The sequence below is a fragment of the Brachyhypopomus gauderio genome, chromosome 2, assembly GCF_052324685.1.
Source record: "Brachyhypopomus gauderio isolate BG-103 chromosome 2, BGAUD_0.2, whole genome shotgun sequence".
In the NCBI taxonomy this organism is placed as follows: Eukaryota; Metazoa; Chordata; class Actinopteri; order Gymnotiformes; family Hypopomidae; genus Brachyhypopomus; species Brachyhypopomus gauderio.
Genome location: NC_135212.1, coordinates 46,075,991 through 46,097,647, shown reverse-complemented (window position 1 = coordinate 46,097,647; position 21,657 = coordinate 46,075,991). Strand labels below are relative to the sequence as shown.

General features: G+C 44.5%; 2 protein-coding genes across 7 annotated transcripts; one reads left to right on the top strand and one right to left on the bottom strand.

Annotated features, from left to right (window-relative positions):
* Nucleotides 1–166: 166 nt before the first annotated feature.
* Nucleotides 167–13,812, bottom strand: sez6l2 (seizure related 6 homolog (mouse)-like 2). Of its 5 annotated transcripts, none has more exons than XM_076996979.1 (19): nt 13,456–13,812; nt 12,216–12,296; nt 11,902–12,027; nt 10,939–11,151; nt 10,350–10,486; nt 9,966–10,158; nt 9,685–9,870; nt 9,156–9,339; nt 7,066–7,229; nt 6,624–6,818; nt 6,228–6,366; nt 5,806–6,002; nt 5,520–5,714; nt 5,175–5,369; nt 4,771–4,962; nt 4,447–4,485; nt 4,209–4,326; nt 3,929–4,040; nt 167–1,511 (listed from the first exon to the last, which is right to left on the bottom strand). In XM_076996979.1, the coding sequence occupies exons 2-19, from the start codon at nt 12,271–12,273 to the stop codon at nt 1,482–1,484; spliced, it is 2,673 nt and encodes an 890-aa protein (XP_076853094.1). In that variant the 5' UTR covers nt 12,274–12,296; nt 13,456–13,812; the 3' UTR covers nt 167–1,481. The 5 variants fall into 5 exon arrangements, with proteins under 5 accessions (XP_076853094.1, XP_076853093.1, XP_076853095.1 ...); XM_076996978.1 differs by lacking the exon at nt 13,456–13,812 and adding an exon at nt 13,024–13,142; XM_076996980.1 differs by lacking the exon at nt 13,456–13,812 and adding an exon at nt 13,024–13,142 and having other exon boundaries at nt 11,965–12,027.
* A 36-nt stretch (nt 13,813–13,848) lies between these two features.
* asphd1 (aspartate beta-hydroxylase domain containing 1) lies at nt 13,849–19,789 on the top strand. 2 transcript variants are annotated; one of them, XM_076996984.1, is made up of 6 exons: nt 13,849–14,213; nt 15,017–15,462; nt 15,703–15,909; nt 17,249–17,450; nt 18,632–18,745; nt 18,995–19,789. In XM_076996984.1, the coding sequence occupies exons 2-6, from the start codon at nt 15,037–15,039 to the stop codon at nt 19,102–19,104; spliced, it is 1,059 nt and encodes a 352-aa protein (XP_076853099.1). In that variant the 5' UTR covers nt 13,849–14,213; nt 15,017–15,036; the 3' UTR covers nt 19,105–19,789. The 2 variants fall into 2 exon arrangements, with proteins under 2 accessions (XP_076853099.1, XP_076853098.1); XM_076996983.1 differs by having other exon boundaries at nt 13,860–14,213; nt 17,243–17,450.
* Nucleotides 19,790–21,657: the final 1,868 nt, after the last annotated feature.

Genomic DNA, 21,657 nt, shown 5'->3' with positions numbered 1-21,657 from the left:
TTTTATGTTGCATATTAATTAATTAATAGATTTTATAGTTCCATTTCTTTCTTTCTCTATCACAGTTTATTCTCTGTAGTTCTAAGCATGCATTATTTCACACAGAAATTGCAGAGCTTGACAAAAACAGAAGCTGATATTCATGGCGGAAGAAGTAAAGCAAGTGTTTACCATCCAACAGCGACTTTTATTTATTCTTAAATCTTAGCAAATAAATAATGCCTTCATGACAGGATAATATGCTGATTAATAAACAATATGAACAATTGAGTAATACTTTAATGCAACAATGAGTCCTCCACAGCTGGACTCCAGGTATGGCACAGTGGAAGAGACAAAACTCACCGCATTAAAAACAAACCATGATTCAGTTGAAAAATAACATTATAAAAAGCATTTCAGTTTGATACTGCATCACAGCAAGCAGCCGATGTGTTTTTTTTTTTTTTTTTTTTGCAGTACAGTTTTTTGTCAACATAGTGCATATGCAACAACATCAACTCTGATAAACAATTACATGTAAGTAGAAGTGTTCATGGATCCTAAGCTGAAGCAGTAAAATATACAATCATTGCGTGCCCTATGCATGAAGACATTCCTCCCTTAATCCATAGTCATTCAATATTAAGCAGAAAGAGATTCTTAAGAAACAGCAAAGAACATTATGAAACGCTGGCATTATTGGTCATTATTACATCATACATGTAGGAAAGACTATGGTAACCCGTGAAACATGAAGTGACCACATTATGGGATGTTATATTTTGGCACTGAATCAGTTTTGTATACATAAGCCTCAATATTCAATCAAAATATTTACATTCAATATATTCTGTGATTTTGTGTATGTGTGTAGGTGTCTTTGTGTGTCTGTGTGTGTGTGTGTATGTATGTACAGAGAAGGGTAAGTGTGTTCGTATGTGTCTACATCTGTTCATATGTCCTTGTGTCTGTGTGTGTCTGTGTGTGCTCCGGTCCTCATACAACTCACTCTCCACGTGAGCATGTAGTCAGATTTTGACTCTCTGTCTCTCCTGCGGTCTCTCTCTGTTTATCTCTCTCTGTTTCTCACTTTGCTGTCTCACCCTTTTCTCTCTCTGCTCGTGTCTTTTGTTTCCCTTGACCTAAGGCACCAAGCCAAATGTTAGAAAACATATCTGATGGTGAGAAACCATAGACTTGTGGATAACACTTGTTCTTCGATTCTCTTTCTTCTTTTCACACACATACCAACACGCACAAACACACACAGAAAGAAACACACATACACACACACACACACACACAAACACACACACACACACACACACACACTGGAAAAATTAGTCAGCAAAGAGCAAGTGTGAGAGTGAGAAGAGACTGAAAGAAAGGGAAAGGTCAGAGAAATAAAGTTGACTTGTGGAAAGAAATAATTTCATCCCTTTGTTTTTCTTCCTTCTTTCCATCTTTGATTTTGGATGTTTCATCACGTGACCACAGCTTTAGATAGACACCTCATACTCCCTTGTATCCTACAGTGAAACCAAACAGTTATGATGAGACAAGTACCCATGTCAGACAGATAGAAACAGTTGATAAGTGCTCAAGGAAGTGAAAACCCTCAACCCAGAACAGCATTCTCACTCTGAAAGATCTGATACTTGACAAATCTTGTCACACTTCCTACTGTTCAGTTTTGAAAAAGGAACAAAGTTCATAACGTTCTCCTGTGTGAATGGGACAAAACTGTTGATATATTATCACAGTATATCAATCACAGCATTCTCTGTCAAGCTGGTTTACACTTGTCCTGAATTAACCCGTAGAACCTGTTCTTTGGACTATGGAATGGTGCAAGTATACTTTCCCATTAAATACTGGGATTATTCTTAGTTGGATATGAACATGACCAGGTCACTTTATTAGAAACAGCTGTTTTTCACTGACACTGACTGGTATACCTTTCCTTTCAGTGCATTTTACAACTGCACGTACAATAGGTGCATTGTATAAAACAGTTTACAGTGTTTAGATGCGTTTAGATGTGCAGTCACAGAATCTTGCCTATGTGTTACCATCCACAATTCATCGTTAAAACTGACAAATCACTAGTTAATTTGTGATTGCAAAGCCACTGCTGACTGTATGTTATTGAGTGTATATTTGTATGTTTTGACTGAATGCTGCATTTAGTATTTCCCAGGTGTCTGGAAGTGTTTTATCCACGCTTCATACAGAGGATTGTTGAAGTGTCTCCACCCTCCCCCCCCATACAGAGGATTATAAAAGTGTCTTACCCCCACTTCATAAAGAGGATTATTGAAATGTCTTACCCCCGCTTCATACAGAGGATTATAGAAGTGTCTTACCCTCGCTTCATACAGAGGATTATAAAAGTGTTTTACCCCTGCTTCATAAAGAGGATTATAAAAGTGTCTTACCCCCACTTCATACAGAGGATTATAAAAGTGTCTTACCCACGCTTCATAAAGAGGATTATAAAAGTGTCTTACCCCCGCTTCATACAGAGGATTATAAAAGTGTCTTACCCCCGCTTCATAAAGAGGATTATAAAAGTGTCTTACCCCCGCTTCATACAGAGGATTATTGAAGTGTCTCACCCCCGCTTCATACAGAGGATTGTTGAAGTGTTTCCACCCCCCATACAGAGGATTATAAAAGTGTCTTACCCCCGCTTCATAAAGAGGATTATTGAAATGTCTTACCCCGGCTTCATACAGAGGATTATAAAAGTGTCTTACCCCCACTTCATAAAGAGGATTATAGAAGTGTCTTACCCTCGCTTCATACAGAGGATTATAAAAGTGTCTTACCCCCGCTTCATAAAGAGGATTATTGAAATGTCTTACCCCCGCTTCATACAGAGGATTATAAAAGTGTCTTACCCCCGCTTCATAAAGAGGATTATTGAAATGTCTTACCCCCGCTTCATACAGAGGATTATAAAAGTGTCTTACCCCCGCTTCATAAAGAGGATTATAAAAGTGTCTTACCCCCGCTTCATAAAGAGGATTATAGAAGTGTCTTACCCTCGCTTCATACAGAGGATTATAAAAGTGTCTTACCCTCGCTTCATAAAGAGGATTATAGAAGTGTCTTACCCTCGCTTCATACAGAGGATTATAAAAGTGTCTTACCCCCGCTTCATAAAGAGGATTATAGAAGTGTCTTACCCTCACTTCATACAGAGGATTATAAAAGTGTTTTACCCCCGCTTCATAAAGAGGATTATAAAAGTGTCTTACCCCCGCTTCATACAGAGGATTATAAAAGTGTCTTACCTCCGCTTCATAAAGAGGATTATAGAAGTGTCTTACCCTCGCTTCATACAGAGGATTATAAAAGTGTCTTACCCCCGCTTCATAAAGAGGATTATAAAAGTGTCTTACCCCCGCTTCATAAAGAGGATTATAGAAGTGTCTCACCCCCGCTTCATAAAGAGGATTATAAAAGTGTCTTACCCCCACTTCATAAAGAGGATTATTAAAGTGTCTTACCCCCGCTTCATAAAGAGGATTATAAAAGTGTCTTACCCCCGCTTCATACAGAGGATTATAAAAGTGTCTTACCCCTGCTTCATACAGAGGATTATAGAAGTGTCTTACCCCCGCTTCATAAAGAGGATTATAGAAGTGTCTTACCCCCGCTTCATAAAGAGGATTATAAAAGTGTCTTACCCCCGCTTCATAAAGAGGATTATAAAAGTGTCTTACCCCCGCTTCATACAGAGGATTATAAAAGTGTCTTACCCCTGCTTCATACAGAGGATTATAGAAGTGTCTTACCCCGCTTCATAAAGAGGATTATAAAAGTGTCTTACCCCCGCTTCATAAAGAGGATTATAGAAGTGTCTTACCCTCGCTTCATACAGAGGATTATAAAAGTGTCTCACCCCCGCTTCATACAGAGGATTATAAAAGTGTCTTACCCCCGCTTCATACAGAGGATTATTGAAGTCTGACTCCACTGTGATGGGACTGTAGGAGTGAGTGTGTGAAAGAGACTTCCAGAACATGGGCTTCCACTGCAGCCTACACACACTAGGAGAGATGGAGGGGAAAGGGACAGAAAAGAGAGAAAAGAGAGGGAAAAGAAGAGATATAAAGCGCACAGAGTAAGGAATTATGATGAGAGGAACTGAGAGGTCACTCTTTCTGAAATGTTGATTTGAAATTTCAAACAAACATTTAAAAACACCCACAACTTACTTTGTGTAGTACATGTAGATTCCGCCAATCAGAAGGATGACCAGAATGATTGGCAAGATGATGGCCAATGCGATGTTCTCATTCAGCATTTGGTGGGAGGCCTGTAATGTGTGGGCCACTGAATTGCAAAATAAATAAATCAATCAATAATCCAATAACACTGTGAACACATTAAAATTCCCTAAGCATTATTTGTTGTTAATATCATAGTACAGGGGCTCTGGTGTTGTAATATTACCTTCCAGTTTATGGTCTTCCAGTAGCTCCTCGTAGGCCACTGTAGAAAACAAAAACACTGGGTGTGTCTAACAGCAACAACACTCTGAGCACCCCCTCATGTTGTGTGTGTTTTCGTATCTAACGGTAACAGCGTTCCGAGCACCACTTCATGTTGTGTGTGTTTTCGTATCTAACGGCACCAGCGTTCCGAGCACCACCTCATGTTGTGTGCGTTTTCGTATCTAACGGCAACAGCGTACCGAGCACCACCTCATGTTGTGTGTGTTTTCGTATCTAACGGCACCAGCGTTCCGAGCTCCACCTCTCGTGTGTGTTTCCGTACCTTTGCAGAAGGGTGGTGGGCTGTTCCACTGAGAGGGGTGTCCTGGGACACAGTTGATGATGACCTCTCCAATGAGCTCATAGCCCTCGTAACAGAAGAAACGTAGGGTCTCCCCTGCCTGGTAACTGTGTTTATACAGAGTCTGGTAACCATTGTCTGGCACTCCTGGATTTGGGCAGGGATCATACTTCACTGTGTGAGAGACAGAGACAGAGAGAATGAGAGAGAGAAATAGAGATAGAGAGAGAGAGAAATGTCAATATCTAAACACTGCATAACAATGTTATGTTGTAAACATTTAAACAATGTGCAGACACAAAGCAAGCACTGAGTTACAGATAACCCCCCCCCTCCACACACACACACACACACACACACACACACACACACACACTTCCACTCACAGACACATTTGGGGCTGCGGTCGCTCCATTTGGGCATGCCAGTGTCTCTGCCATGGCATGAGATTTGACTGGGGCCCTCCAACTGGTAACCTTGGTTACAGGTGAAGCGCACCACCGTGCCAACAGCGAATCCCAGCTCTGGGTGTACTGAGCGTGCTCCGTTCACTACTTCACCTGGATCTGGGCACTGCTGGACTGTAGGATGGTCAAATCCAGGAAGAGAAAAAACATACTGTATAGAACTGCAAACGTCTTAAGAACAGAGTATATTAGCTTCTGTGCAATATTTGCAAAACAAGTGTAAGTGCCTTAACATGATCGCCAAATCTGAAATTTTTTGCTTACTTTTCATACAGGTAGGTGGCCTGTTGCTCCAAGACAGATCCCACTGGCAGGTGATGATGTCAGAACCCACAATGTCATAGCCAGGTTGACACTGATAGGTTAGCACACTGCCCCTCACTAGAGATGGGTGGGAGGAGCTACTCCAGCCAAATTCAATTGATGGGAGGGCGGGGCACGTGTCATTAGGCTCCACCTCTGGAGAAGACAGAATGGATTGGCATCACAGCTGAGTAAGACACAGAAAAGAAAATACGAAGTGACACAGCACAAACGTTGATCGTTTTACCTCGATAATGTATCAGGAAGCCTTGACTCAAAATGAAGGTGGTGTCATCAGGATCGCTCTGAAACTGAATAGTGACTTCAGAGCCCCCAGACACGACCCGGAACCTTTCCCGTGACCCCAAATACTGGCCAATCACATGGGACATGAGGTCACGCCCATCAAATATGGTGAGAATGTCATTATGACGGATGTTCAAGCTTTAGAAGACAAGGAGACAAAGAGGCAGACGGGAATGTTACATTAGTGCTTCTCTACAAAAACACACCGTTCATAATTTCATTATTTCACCCAAACATTGGTCATACACAGTAGTGAGTTTGATGATTAATTTTTGATTAGGTCCTCTCTTGGATAGAAATATGTCCTACAGTAATGAAATATGTTTATGTTTTGTTCTATCCACACCACCGATGCACACTTACATCTGCACATCTAGCTCTATACGCTTGTCCTCACTAACATGGATCTGCCACACACAGTCCTGCCCCTTGGAGTAGCTCCCTGGCCAATCAGGAGACAGCACCGTTCCTGTCGCGTCCGTTAACTCCCCGCCACATAGAGCTGAAAAGACATCAAGGGATGGGTGAGAGCATGAATGGCAGAAATGGGGTGAAATGAGGAAAGGGACACAACAAGGGGGCGTGGCAGAGGGCGGAGCCACAATTAACATCATAGGGCTTCGTTGACTTCACTTTCTCCACAGGAAATTAGAAATTATTTTCTACATATATAATTTTCCATTATACGACTGGACATCTTTGGACATCTCCATTATACGACTGGTTTAAATATGGCCAAAGTTCCTTGTGGTCTTTTACCTCTGCATACAGGCTCACTCTCATTCCAGTGGGGGTCACTGGGGTCAACGCACTCCATGACCCCTGACCCCTGTTCCATGACAAAGCCAGGAGAGCAGGAGAAGGTTACTGTTGTGCCCAGAGGGAAGGTGATGTCACTGCTGCTGAAATTCCCATGAGGCACGTAGGGTTCATAACAGTGCTCGCCATCGAAAGCTGAGGGGAGGGCGGAGCCCAGCCGCAGGAAGGAGGAAGCACAAGCACAGTGTGTGAGTGCCCATGGCAACACAACCTGAACACTGTCACCTAGGAACCATCAAAGCTCACTGTAGTTCCCAGAGGAACTGCCAATAGATATGCTGAGGAACATAGGAATAAAGTACTAATGAAGTCACAATTAGTTTCTCTCTCTCTCTCTCTCTCTCTCAAACTCTCTCTCTCTGTCTGTCTCTCTCGCTCTCACCCTCATAGCGAAGTGCAAGCAGTAAGGGGATAGAGGAGGAGTCGGCTGTTAGCTCCAGATAGAGTGACGATCCCTCACTCACAATCCCACGCTCCGGAACGTCGTCCAGATCCGAGTCAAACAGAAGTGGAGCGTTGGAGTTATTCCCGCTGCGAACAGTCAGTCTGAAAACATGGAAGTTACAGAATGTTATAGATAGTGGTGTCAATTCCAGGTTCAGAGATTAAAAGTCCTCACCAGGATTTTGCTCAAGCTTGCTAGATTTTCTAATTAGCAATCCAGGTAAAATTAGTGGAATCAACACAATCCAGGAAGCTGGAGCAAAATCCTGGTGAGGACTTTTAATCTCTGAACCTGGAATTGACACCTCTAGTTATAGACACCTCTATATACACCTCTAGTTATTGACACCTCTAGTTATAGACTCTCATAGAAAGGAATGGCATTAAATATCAGAAAAAGTAAGCATGGAAGTGATTCATAAATAATAAATTATATAGAAATAAAGTATATAATACATAACAATAGTCCAAGGTGCATTAAAAAATTGCACTTATTGTGTAAATTGCTTATTTAGAATTACCATTGAACCACTGAAGGAATATCTACAGCATCTGCAGTGCAAAGCAGATGACTAGGAACAATCATTCTGTACTGTGTCCTTCTGTTAGAAACGAAGGAGAAGTGTTTCCTTCTGCTGAGTCAGCTCTATTACTCAGTACAGGTCAGAGTCAGCTCCATTATCCAGCACAGGCCAGTGTCAGCTCCATTACCCAGTACAGGTCAGAGTCAGCTCCATTATCCAGTACAGGTTAGTGTCAGCTCTATTACCCAGTACAGATCAGTGTCAGCTCTATTACCCAGTACAGGTCAGTGTCAGCTCTATTATCCAGCACAGGTCAGTGTCAGCTCTATTATCCAGTACAGGTCAGTGTCAGCTCCATTATCCAGTACAGGTCAGTGTCAGCTCCATTACCCAGTACAGGTCAGTGTCAGCTCCATTATCCAGTACAGGTCAGAGTCAGCTCTATTATCCAGCACAGGCCAGAGTCAGCTCCATTATCCAGTACAGGTCAGAGTCAGCTCCATTATCCAGCACAGGTCAGTGTCAGCTCCATTACCCAGTACAGGTCACTGTCAGCTCCATTATCCAGTACAGGTCAGTGTCAGCTCCATTACCCAGTACAGGCCAGAGTCAGCTCTATTACCCAGTACAGGTCAGAGTCAGCTCTATTACCCAGTACAGGTCAGTGTCAGCTCCATTATCCAGTACAGGTCACTGTCAGCTCAATTACCCAGCACAGGTCAGAGTCAGCTCCATTACCCAGTACAGGTCAGAGTCAGCTCTATTACCCAGTACAGGTCAGTGTCAGCTCCATTATCCAGTACAGGTCAGTGTCAGCTCCATTATCCAGTACAGGTCAGAGTCAGCTCCATTACCCAGTACAGGTCAGTGTCAGCTCTATTACCCAGCACAGGTCAGTGTCAGCTCCATTACCCAGCACAGGTCAGAGTCAGCTCCATTATCCAGCACAGGTCAGAGTCAGCTCCATTATCCAGAACAGGTCAGAGTCAGCTCCATTACCCAGTACAGGTCAGAGTCAGCTCCATTATCCAGCACAGGTCACTGTCAGCTCCATTACCCAGCACAGGCTAGTGTCAGCTCTATTACCCAGTACAGGTCAGTGTCAGCTCCATTATCCAGCACAGGTCACTGTCAGCTCCATTACCCAGCACAGGTCAGTGTCAGCTCCATTATCCAGTACAGGTCAGAGTCAGCTCCATTACCCAGTACAGGTCAGAGTCAGCTCTATTATCCAGCACAGGCCAGAGTCAGCTCTATTATCCAGCACAGGCCAGAGTCAGCTCTATTATCCAGTACAGGTCAGAGTCAGCTCTATTATCCAGCACAGGCCAGAGTCAGCTCCATTACCCATTACAGGTCAGAGTCAGCTCTATTACCCATTACAGGTCAGAGTCAGCTATATTACCCAGCACAGGCCAGAGTCAGCTCTATTATTATTATAGCACAATTACCCAATTACCCAATCCTGGGTTGATTTGTTGGGTAGGGCGTATGATTGACATACTTATCATTGTCTTCATCAAGTGCCACTCTCTCAAAGTGGAGATGGAGTCTGTGTCCCTCCTTGGCCTCCAGTAGCCAATGGCAGCTCAGATTACTGCCACTGCTGAGATTACTGCTGGATGGGACAGTGGGGGAGAGGATACGACCCACAGTTGCATTTCTGATCCATCCTCCACAGGACACAGCTGTGGACACACAAACACACGTTACAGTGCTTCTGTATATCCAACCATTTAAAATGCATAACAACCGGGCTATAGTGCTGTTTTTCAATTGCTTTGACTAGTAAAACAACATTGTTGGAAATAATTCAGAATAAACAAAACATTTTTCATTTCAATTATGGCAATTTCAAATTAGGAATGAAACAATATTTTGCATCTCTCTCTCTTTCTCTTTCTCTCTCTCTCTAAATGTGACTAAATGTGATGCTGTTTTATTTAATGCCATATAGGGCCAAGACATGATGTGTGGATGTGGGAAGAAATGCTTCCAGTTTAAAAAGGTCAAATGTAACAGTGGTTTCTCACCCACACACTGAGGCTCAGGTGTGCTCCATCGGGGTCGGGTGGTGTTCAGACAAGTGGCAACCTCATGACCTCTGACCTGGAAACCGGGGTCGCAGTGGAAGTGAGCCTGACCGCCAGGGTGAATGTCCGTCACAGTGACTCCTCCCCCCTCCGAAGACAGAGGGAATGAGCAGGAGAGGAGGAATGCTGAGAAAGGTATGAAAACAGCACAGATAAAAAAAACATTTATTGCAATTATAATGAAAGAGATTAGCAAAAATATGATATTCTGAAAGATGTACCTTGGTAGTGAAGGCTGAAAATGCCATGATTGGTCTGCTTCGGGCTCCGGTAGTTAATCATCACCTGATTGGTTGAGCTGCGAATCACCTGACCTTCGCTCATGATTGTCTCATTGGCTAAGAGTTCAGGCACTGGCCCTCCCAGCCCGAGGATGGCAAGAGACTCCTCCTTGGACAGGTTTACCTTCTTCACCTGAGACATAGCATGTTACCATGACAACAACGAAGATGACATTTGCCAGTACCTTATCAAAGTGCTCCCTTCAAACTGAATTTTAGTCATGTCACCTTTGTAAAACCGCCTGTGAAACACCGGTAAAAACAGCAGTAGCTATGCCGTCCAACCTTTAGGTAACAATGGTAACTATGTTAACAGCACTGTACCTGTATTTCCACTCCGTATCCAGGATACACGGTGATGCTGTAGGTACACTCCAGTGGAGAAAATGGTGACGACAAAGAAAGGGGATCTGGAGATTCCACTATCCCCTCCATCCCTGACAGACTAGCATTACACTGCACTAAGAGGAGAGAAAGAGAGAGAGAGAGACACAGAGAGGTATGAATATTCTATACATATATACATATTCATATATTCCATACATATTGCACATTTCATATTTTTTACTTTTTGTTACCAGCTTTGTATGGCACAAGATGACACGTTAAATGTTACTATGTTTAGCTATGGAATAAACATATTAAAATGATCATTTTGAAGAGTTGCTTGACTTTATTTTCTTTTCATCTCTTCTACAGTTGTCCATAAACGTAGTGACCAGGAGTGTTTAAACTCTGACTTAAACGTGAGCTGGTTTAGAATTCAGTCTTCATTCAGAGAATCTGTTCCACAATAACTGCAGAATTTCCTCCTGTAATCTAAAAGTTGCCAATACAAGGTATAAGAAAAGTAAACTGATATACAAACAAACGTAGACATGTATAATATTAGAAGCACTGTTGTTTTGAATACCTGGTGTGTGGACTGTAGTTATTGTTGTTGTGGTGATAAGAGTTGTTGTAGTCTCCTCCTCAGCTGGTGGTGATGTAACACCACCCCTTCCTCTCAAATGGCTAACCTGCGGGGCGGTTGATGATGTCACAGCAGTGGTGAGAACACCTGGTGACATCACTGTGGATGTGGGCTGAATGGAGGGGACGGCCTGGGTCGGATTGGTGGTTGTGCCTGGAAGGCAGAATCCAGGAAGAAGACTTGGGAAAGGTGCAAAAGGTGCAGGTACACATACACACATGCACACACACATTAACCCACTCAACCACACACACACACACACACACACACACACACACACACACACACACACAACCCTCAAAGTTGTTTTTATAAGATATATAGCCTACACTGATGGTTAGCATGTCCCTAAACATAATTTATATCTAACCCTATTACTAAGGGTGCCTCAGCCTCCAAACCTAGCCTCAAAGGTCTCCTGTAATCACTTTTATATTTGGCATAACTCACCTCTACCATTTGGCTCAAAATTGACCTCTACAGCTAATTTACTGTACAACAATCTCACGTACAAAACTCACAATGGTTTGGGAATGAAGTGAACTTTTTAAAAAGTGTTTTTTCTCAACATGTGATATATGATGCTGAGGAACCCTCATAAAGAGGCAGAATATGCAGACACAACCCTCTTTCATATGTATGGCCTTACATTAACATGCTAAATCCATTTGCATAGTCATAAGCCCAAAATAATAATGTAACCATAGTAGCAGCAAAAATGAAAGAATCCAAATTTGGTCACCATGCAAAATTGTCTGATCAACCACATTCTAGGAAAGTTGTTTTTTTCCAACAACCACTCCTATAAAATATCTATTGTTTTTGGCAAAAACTATCTTTAGTGATATTGTGAGAAACTTATCAAAGAGGACCACTCCTATTACGTTTAAGTTCAGGTCTCACCTAAGCTGTCTGAGTGTTGGCCAAGATAGTCCTTACTCATCAGGGCCTCATGGATCAACTCACCCAGCGGGCGGGCATTAGAGGTCAAAGTGGGAGCCTCCGGGTCAGGGGTCACAAAGGCTGCACCTAAGAAGGCATGTTTATTATGCCACGATGATCATTAAACGTCTTATCTTGTCTCTCTTCTACTTAATGATAATCAAGAGGAGGGCGATAATCTTATATCACATTTAAAGGACTTCAACACACATAGACAGTTATAATAAAGACTGAGAGACTGACACCCCATCTAACTCATATATAAATGTCCTCACCTGTAGTCACGTGCAGGAATGTGACACATAATGTCACAGCAAAAACTTTGAACACCATGGTGAGGTGTGAGAGACGGCAGTCTGCAAAGAAAGGACAGAGGAAATAAGGCCAGTAAAAAATAGGAGATCAGAAAAGGCAAGGAGGTGTGATTGCTAAAATAAGATAAAAGAATATTAAAAAAATTAAATAGAAGACGGGTGGCTTTCCTGTTTCTTTAATAAATAATATAAGATCGTATAAGTAAAAATAACATAAACATAAAATAACATAAACATAAAATAAACATTTAAAAACATAGAAAAAAGTCTAACAATATAAATATTAGTAGATCGAATACTTTGGGCTTTTTGTTCTGTTGCATTTATGATTTAGCACAAGCGACCAAAAATACAACGGCATGTTTCGCACCCAAACATGTCAGAGTGCGCCAAGCCCCCTCGCGGGTCGTCGGCGTGTTCTAAACCCGTCCGGGCTGGGACCGGTACCCTGGGGAGAGGCGGGATGGATGACATATGGCCTCCGCCATGCCTACACCTTCTCTGATCTGATCAGTGATGTCACCTCCCTTCAGCGTTTCGCGATCATAGCCGAGTCCAACCTTGCAAACACACTTTAAGTGTTCCAAAATATTCACAATTAAATCAAATGCCTTCGTCTACTCAGCTGAATATTACTGTCAGTATGCGAGCGAGGAGGATTCAAGCGTTATGAAAACGGCCTTGGATCGTGTGGGCCACCATGATAAATCTTTTTATTATAACACAGGGCCTCGAATGAACGCGAATGACGAGCGGGAAATATCGTTACCTGCTTTAAACAACCGAGCCACCATCAGCGGTTTATGGTGCAGACATATTCATCGTGTGTCTGTGGAAGAACCCGCACAGATACGAGCTGTTGCTGACACTGCGGCCAGAAGCCTCAAATCTCTCTCGGTTCAGACGCTTTCCCCCCTCATCCACACCCGCTGTTTCATCCCCCCCCCCCCCCCCCCAAAAAATCCCTGTATCTTCCTCCTTCCTTCATCGCAAGATGCACCATCTAAACGCAGCCAAACCGCTTGCGTGGCTTATCTCCAGCACCCTCTCCGCGGCCTGTGTGAAGGATGTCCGGCCAATACCATAATAAACGTTATTTCCCACACGCATCATTATGCAGGTAGCAGACGTACAAGGTGAAAACACCCAGACTGTAATATATTCGCGATAGTCTATAGAGATGAGCAGAAAACATACGTACCTTCACAGCCTCGTCCCTCTCTTTAATCCTTCTGTTACAAGTCAGTAATCCCCTTTTCCAGATAACGCGCTCAACAATTACTGTTTTTTCTTCTTCTCCCTTGCGACTGTTCCGAACGCGTTCCTCCGTCTCTCCCACGGCAAAATACCACAACTCTCTCTACGCATTCAATGGGTTTTTAATGATCGGCTCACCTGCCCCCTTTAGAATGAAAACAGTAGGCTCGTCCTTTCTTTGCGCTGTTTTTTTTCATCCGTTTAAAGTCCATAGACCAGTCCTGGGTGGCTGGTGTTTAGGTGGGTAGGTGACAGGTCTTACCCGTATACTTGACGCGTTGATGTGTGTGAGGGTATCTGCCTGGGAGTGGAGTGTAGGTATTGCACCACCCAGTGGTCAAAATGTAATACTACAACCCGTAGGCCACGGAGCTGTCCAGGGACGAGGTGCTGAAAACCGCCTGGACTCGTCGGTTGCGCCGCATATTTTGAAGCACTATGAGGCCGCACACATCATAAAATCAAAATTATACTTGCATTTTTATAGATTGATTTCAAATTAGGGTATGCTAGTTTACGAATTGGTCGGAATTTGTCGTGAAAGGAGGAGGGGGCAGTACCTCGGAGATATTCGGATTTAATGCGGAACGTATCGCACCGTACGTTCGGTGGTTGCAGTAGCTTACAACCGGAGAGAAGACATACGGAGGGAGATAGTAAGACCGAGGGGGAAGGAGAAACCGAGTGAGGAGTGGAGACGTGGTAAGTCAACACATTGGAATCAACCATAGCGAGACGCACACAACTATTCACATCTTTCCTGATAGGGAAGCAGCTCTTGAAGCAGATAGAGATGAATTTAAGCACTAATGAGTTTGGATCATTGTGGAGTCACTCCCGTTGGACATATGAACGTGTATCAGCAACGTGAACGCGGAAGCGCAACTATACAAACACACAAACAATTGCAGGAGCTTTCAATACGCAATATTACAGCGGGACTTACAAAGGAATCACTAAATGCTAAACGTACAAGGCTAAACGTAGACATGTGATCCCGCACGTACGGCTTTTATATTTTTCTTTATCGTCTGTTTAATACAACGTCAACAAATGCGCATGCCGTTCAACACCTTAAACACCTTACCATGACTGACAAAAAACTATAAATGATTTGTTATTGTTGAGCAAAGCCTCGAGAAAAGGAACGATTGTAGGAATGAATGATAAACTATAGTGATATAATCAAAGTTCTGCTTTTCCTATTTTCTCTCCTTCTGTAATGTGTCTTGTCCTTCTTTCACTCTTTCACTCTTTCACTCTTTCCAAAATCCTCATCTTCACTTCACTCATGTGAACCTTTGTTCACATTCCTCCTCATTCTTTGAATTATATTTTCTAAACATCTGTTTTTTTTTCTAAACAATACTGCTCTTTCTTTCCCATACTTGTTCTTTCATTCATTGATCTCTTGCTGAACTCCCTCTTGTGTTCTGTGTCCCTCCATGTCCTGTCTTACTTTCTCCATTGATCTATTCTCTAATGTCCCCCTCCCCCTCCCCCAGTGTCTCAGCCTCTAAGTAGGATGTCCTGGTCCCTGGACCTCCTCTGTCCTCTGCCTCCCTGTGTGGAACTCGGCGGGCCTCCCTTAAGTGGCCTCCTCTGGACCGTGCTGCTGCTGTTCCTCTGGTACTGCTACCGGGTCGGCTCTGATCCCCCGTCTTGCCGGAACCACGCGGGCGGGCTCAAGTCCGGCTCGGTTCTGTCCCGCTCCTCCAGCCGTTGCCCTGTCGATCCCGGGTGCTCCGCCCCCAAAGCTTCCCCAGCCATCGCCATGGAGACAGGCGAGGAAGAGGGAGGGGAGAGCTACCTCACGCCCGTCCTAAGCCACGCCCCTTTCCCATCCCAGGCGGCAGCGGGAAGCAGGAAGTTGTACGCAGCACTGCAGGAGTACGCCAAGCGGTACAGCTGGGCCGGCATGGGCCGTATCCACAAGGGTCTACGCATCCAGGTCTGACACGCGGCCCAGACGTCTGGAGATCTGCACGTGGCATTATATTTAAGGCCTATGCAGAATTCAGTGTCTAGGAATTGTAAGGTTCACGGGTTAGAGGTTGAGGAAATGTACAGCTTCATGCTCTGACCTTCAAGACTTTGTCAAGGTCAAAGTCTTTATAAATGACCTAAACTCAATGTCCTCCGTGTTTGACTTTGTTCATTCTTCCATGTCTTTGGTCCCTTTGGTCTTCAGGCCAGGATGAATGATCGCTCCTCCATTCAGAAGCCCCATCTCTTCTACCTCCCTGATGTTCCCAGCATTCCCTTCTACTCTCGTGATGCCCACCGCCATGACATTGAGGTCCTGGAGGCCAGCTATCCCATAATTCTTGCTGAATTCCAGGCAGTCTACCAGAGAGGCATTGACACAAAGTTGGGGTGGATTTACCAAGGGCCTAAGGTGATAAAAAATCATCTCCCATAATGCACTTTTTTGGTGACTGTGAGTGATAGTTAAAAAACATGAGAAAACTATGTGAAATATAAGAACGGTTTAGTACAAATTTGGAGACATGATTAGTTCACTGTGAGAGTTCTGATATTAAGCTTATTGTTTGATTTTGCAGAGAGAAATATTGGTGTTGCTGAATATGCCTTGAATATTTATTATGTAGCATCGCTCTCTCTCACTCTCAAATCAATATCTGCACTGCACTGCACTCTCACTATTGTGAGAGGTATCTTATCTCACTGCACCATTATGAGAGGTCTCTTATCTCACTGCCCCATTGTGAGAGGTCTCATCTCACTGCCCCATTGTGAGAGGTCTCTTATCTCACTGCACCATTGTGAGAGGTCTCTTATCTCACTGCACCATTGTGAGAGGTCTCTTATCTCACTGCCCCATTGTGAGAGGTCTCTTATCTCACTTCACCATTGTGAGAGGTCTCTTATCTCACTTCACCATTGTGAGAGGTCTCTTATCTCACTGCACCATTGTGAGAGGTCTCTTATCTCACTGCCCCATTGTGAGAGGTCTCTTATATCACTGCATTATTGTGAGAGGTCTCTTATCTCACTTCACCATTGTGAGAGATCTCTTATCTCACTTCACCATTGTGAGAGGTCTCTTATCTCACTGCCCCATTGTGAGAGGTCTCTTATCTCATTTCACCATTGTGAGAGGTCTCTTATCTCACTGCACCACTGTGAGAGGTCTCTTATCTCACTGCACCACTGTGAGAGGTCTCTTATCTCACTGCCCCATTGTGAAAGGTCTCTTATCTCACTGCACCACTGTGAGAGGTCTCTTATCTCACTGCACTATTGTGAGAGGTCTCTTATCTCACTGCACCACTGTGAGAGGTCTCTTATCTCACTGCACCATTGTGAGAGATCTCTTATCTCACTTCACCATTGTGAGAGGTCTCTTATCTCACTGCACCATTGTGAGATATCTCTTATCTCACTTCACCATTGTGAGAGGTCTCTTATCTCACTGCACCATTGTGAGAGATCTCTTATCTCACTTCACCATTGTGAGAGATCTCTTATCTCACTTCACCATTGTGAGAGGTCTCTTATCTCACTGGTTCCCAAAGCTATAAATTCATTGAAAACTGCACTGATACAGTGTAAACACCACATTGCTCATATTTTTGCAGAAAATCCTTTAAATCCACAGAATCTAATTGTGTGTGTGTGTGTGTGTGTGCGTGTGTGTGTGTGTGTGTGTGTGTGTGTGTGTGTGTGTGTGTGTGTGTGTGTGTGTGTGTGTGTGTGATTTTTTGCAGGGACAGGCAGTGTTCCCGCTGTATAATGCGGGTGTGTGTGTGGTGGGTAACTGTCGTGCGTGTCCGTGTACGTACCGCACCCTCCTCTCCCTCAGGACCTTCATCAGCAGTAACTCCCTCGGGGCCGCGGGCTTCTGGCTTCTGGGTCCCGGCGCCTCGTTGGCTGGAGCGTATGGGCCCACCAACACACGGCTGCGCTGCCATCTGGGTGAGTGCTACATGCACTGCCCTGTCCTGGGGCCATTTCCCCCACCCAACCTCATAACCTTCATTATTTTAAGAGAACTGGTGAACCTGATCTCAGAACAGTTGGAGGCAATGCTATATGTATATGTAAATATATTCAGCAGTCATCATGGGATTGAATATGAGTAGCCATGATTTAAAACACAGTTTAGGTCCATTGGGTTGCCTCTTTAACTCTTTAACTGCTGCATAATAATACACCGAAAAAACTAATATAAACAATGGAATAGGTTTTATATTATATATTATATATATATTATAGAAAAGCAGAATAACCAATCAAAACTGGGACTGAGAAGACATATAAAAGATGTTCAGTAGTCTCACAGAAGCGACTCTGGCTCTTGTGGTACACAGCTGGATAAAACACGTGTTACGTGTGTGTTAAGCATAGCCCCTTGGCATCCATGCTTTTGGCAGATAAAATGCGACATGACACCACTTTCAAAACACCACTTCATGTGTTTGTCTGTGTATGTCTGCCATCGGTGGGCCAGCTACCCACAGGGCTGCCCAGGACCGTCGCTATTGGCTGGATATTCTTGGGTGTTGGTCCACTATCAGTCTAGCAGAGGCACTGACACACATACAAACCCCAGCAAGAGTCCTGTGCCTAATAAACTTGTACCAGTTCAACACCCACTGCCATGCCGTATGTAGGGTAACGTCCTGCCTGCACTGATCCTGCTGTCAGAAAGGGGGCAGTGTTGTGGTGGCTAATGACTTGTGTGGGCCAACAGATGAGCCACAGGGTGTGATCGTACACTTATAACATGCGCCCTAGAAGTTCCCTTGTATGTGAGTGAGTGTAAGTAGAAGTGTTTCTTATTAAGTGGCAGGAGGGTGTTTTTCCTCTTTGGTGTTACTGTGTCTCAGCGTGTGCTACAGGAGCTGCACCTCCCACACTCCTACTGCTTTACTTCTGTTTGGCCCATATCTGTGCTCTCCTATTGCCATTCTCGGTTGCAATGTAGGTCTCTCGTTTGATCCATTTAACACAATTTCCCGGGGTTTTCTGATGGGGGTGGGGGTGGTGGGATGTTGGTGTTTACCTGAGGGGCTTCTGATCGTAAACCTGCCTGTAAAATCTGTATGTTTTTAGCCTCCTTGTCTGTGTTCTGTAAACATTTCATCTTTTTTCAGGGCTGCAGACTCCTGCCCAGTGTGAGCTGGTGGTCGGTGGCGAGCCTCAGTGCTGGTCTGAAGGACACTGCCTCCTAGTGGACGATTCTTTTCTGCACACCCTCTCGCATAACGGTAGGACTGAGTTGCAGAAAAAACTAAAATAAGCGAAACCTTTATATGATCAAGCCCAGCCGGCTAGTCTTTGAGAAAATGCCATTAAAAGTCAATAAAATAAAAAATAATCCATGATATTGGATATATAACCTCTGCTATCAAAACTATCCAATTCTGGCCACAACGGATTTTCTTCCAGGCAGTGGTTTATCGAGCCTACTACATATAGCGTTTCACATTTTCGTACGTTCTTCTTTGGGCCACTAGGTGGTGCTGAAGACGGACCAAGAGTGATTTTTAGCGTGGATCTGTGGCACCCCAACGTTGCAGCGGCGGAGCGACAAGCTCTGGATTACATCTTTGCTCCTGAGCAGTAAACACCTACAATGTCCAGAGTTCATCGAGTTCATCGGAACAGAATAAGGCGGCGTCTGACAGCACGTCTACAAGCCTCTCACACAGCTGAACGGGTCAGGCTTCCAAGCTACGAATAGAAGGAAACAAAAGACTGAATTATCATTCCGCCACGTGCCCACACATTTATTTGTATGTTTCTGCTTTGTATCATATTGTATTTTACAAAGTGTTTCTTCAACAATGAGTAAGAGCAGCTGGTTTTTCTCTGACACCCCACCTCCCCCCTTAGAGATCTACATCTGATGTGCACAACCAAATACTGTGAACACTGTACACGAGCTCTAAATAGCTTCATGACTCTTTTTGATTTGTGCCTGTGTTAATAACGCTGATATCTTCTATCGTTTTGTGCCTGATTTCTTCACTTGATTGTGACTCCTGTGCTACTATATACTGTGACTCAAGCTCTTCCGTCAATACTGTATGTATATTAGACGTACATATACGCGGGTGTGGAATTTGATTTTCAGGTGTTTTGTTTTTAGACCCACTCTGTGAAGCACACAGCTAAGCAGGTGTGTGTGTGATCAGACTGCATGTGTGTGTTGTGAAGTCTGACACTGCAGCCAATATGATGCATCTGAACCGTCTCCCTTGCAAAAAAAAATGATGTAATCAGCTAAAGGTGTATTCTCTAAATAAAGATTTTTGTTAATGCTAAAACACTATCCTAAGCCCAGAGGACATATTGGACACAAACATTTGAATTATCTTGTCACTCTCTCTCTCTCTCTCTCTCTCTCTCTCTCTCTCTCTCTCACACACACACACACACACACACACACACACACACACACACACACACACACACCCCAAGATGATGTTCAGTGAAAAGACAGATAAAGCCTTAACTAGATCCACAGTACTGGTGATGTGTCCAAACCAGGATAGAGCTTATAGAAAGAGAGGTGAAGGGGGGGAAATACCACATCAAGGGGTTTATAGCAGTAGCTGGTGGTGAGTAAAGTTAAGACTCAGATATGGGGAAATAAACACACAACAAAGTAATCCCTCATGAGCCCCCCAGACCAGCTCCTGCAGTTGTGGGACTTACGAATGTGTGTTTCAACAGACTAACAAATCACGGAACTCACTGTACATTGGCAAACCAGTCACCTTCCCTCCTTTGGCAATCTGTCTCACTCAGATTCTGAGCTCCTGACTGTCTCTCTCTCTCTCTCTCTCCCTTCCTCTCTCTCTCTCACACACACACACACACACATATGCACACAGACACCCAGAAGTAATCTAACATGACCTTCTAACCTTGAATCTAACATGAATCTAACCTTGTTGCCTTATACAGTAGAGTCCTCCCCTCCCTGTCCATCTCTTGACCTTGTGTCCTAGTCCTCCCCTCCCTGTCCATCTCTTGACCTTGTGTCCTAGTCTCCCCTCCCTGTCCATCTCTTGACCTTGTGTCCTAGTCCTCCCTCCCTGTCCATCTCTTGACCTTGTGTCCTAGTCCTCCCCTCCCTGTCCATCTCTTGACCTTGTGTCCTAGTCCTCCTCCCTGTCCATCTCTTGACCTTGTGTCCTAGTCCTCCCTCCCTGTCCATCTCTTGACCTTGTGTCCTTGTCCTCCCCTCCCTGTCCATCTCTTGACCTTGTGTCCTAGTCCTCCCTCCCTGTCCATCTCTTGACCTTGTGTCCTAGTCCTCCCCTCCCTGTCCATCTCTTGACCTTGTGTCCTAGTCCTCCCCTCCCTGTCCATCTCTTGACCTTGTGTCCTAGTCCTCCCCTCCCTGTCCATCTCTTGACCTTGTGTCCTAGTCTCCCCTCCCTGTCCATCTCTTGACCTTGTGTCCTAGTCCTCCCTCCCTGTCCATCTCTTGACTTGTGTCCTAGGCTCCTCCCCCTGTCCATCTCTTGACCTTGTGTCCTAGTCCTCCCCTCCCTGTCCATCTCTTGACCTTGTGTCCTAGTCCTCCCCTCCCTGTCCATCTCTTGACCTTGTGTCCTAGTCCTCCCTCCCTGTCCATCTCTTGACCTTGTGTCCTAGTCCTCCCCTCCCTGTCCATCTCTTGACCTTGTGTCCTAGTCCTCCCCTCCCTGTCCATCTCTTGACCTTGTGTCTAGTCTCCTCCTGTCCATCTCTTGACCTTGTGTCCTAGTCCTCCTCCCTGTCCATCTCTTGACCTGTGTCCTAGTCCTCCCCTCCCTGTCCATCTCTTGACCTTGTGTCCTAGTCTCCCCTCCCTGTCCATCTCTTGACCTTGTGTCCTAGTCCTCCCCTCCCTGTCCATCTCTTGACCTTGTGTCCTAGTCCTCCCCTCCCTGTCCATCTCTTGACCTTGTGTCCTAGCCTCCCTCCCTGTCCATCTCTTGACCTTGTGTCCTAGTCCTCCCCTCCCTGTCCATCTCTTGACCTTGTGTCCTAGTCCTCCCCTCCCTGTCCATCTCTTGACCTTGTGTCCTAGTCCTCCCCTCCCTGTCCATCTCTTGACCTTGTGTCCTAGTCCTCCCCTCCCTGTCCATCTCTTGACCTTGTGTCCTAGTCCCTCCCCTCCCTG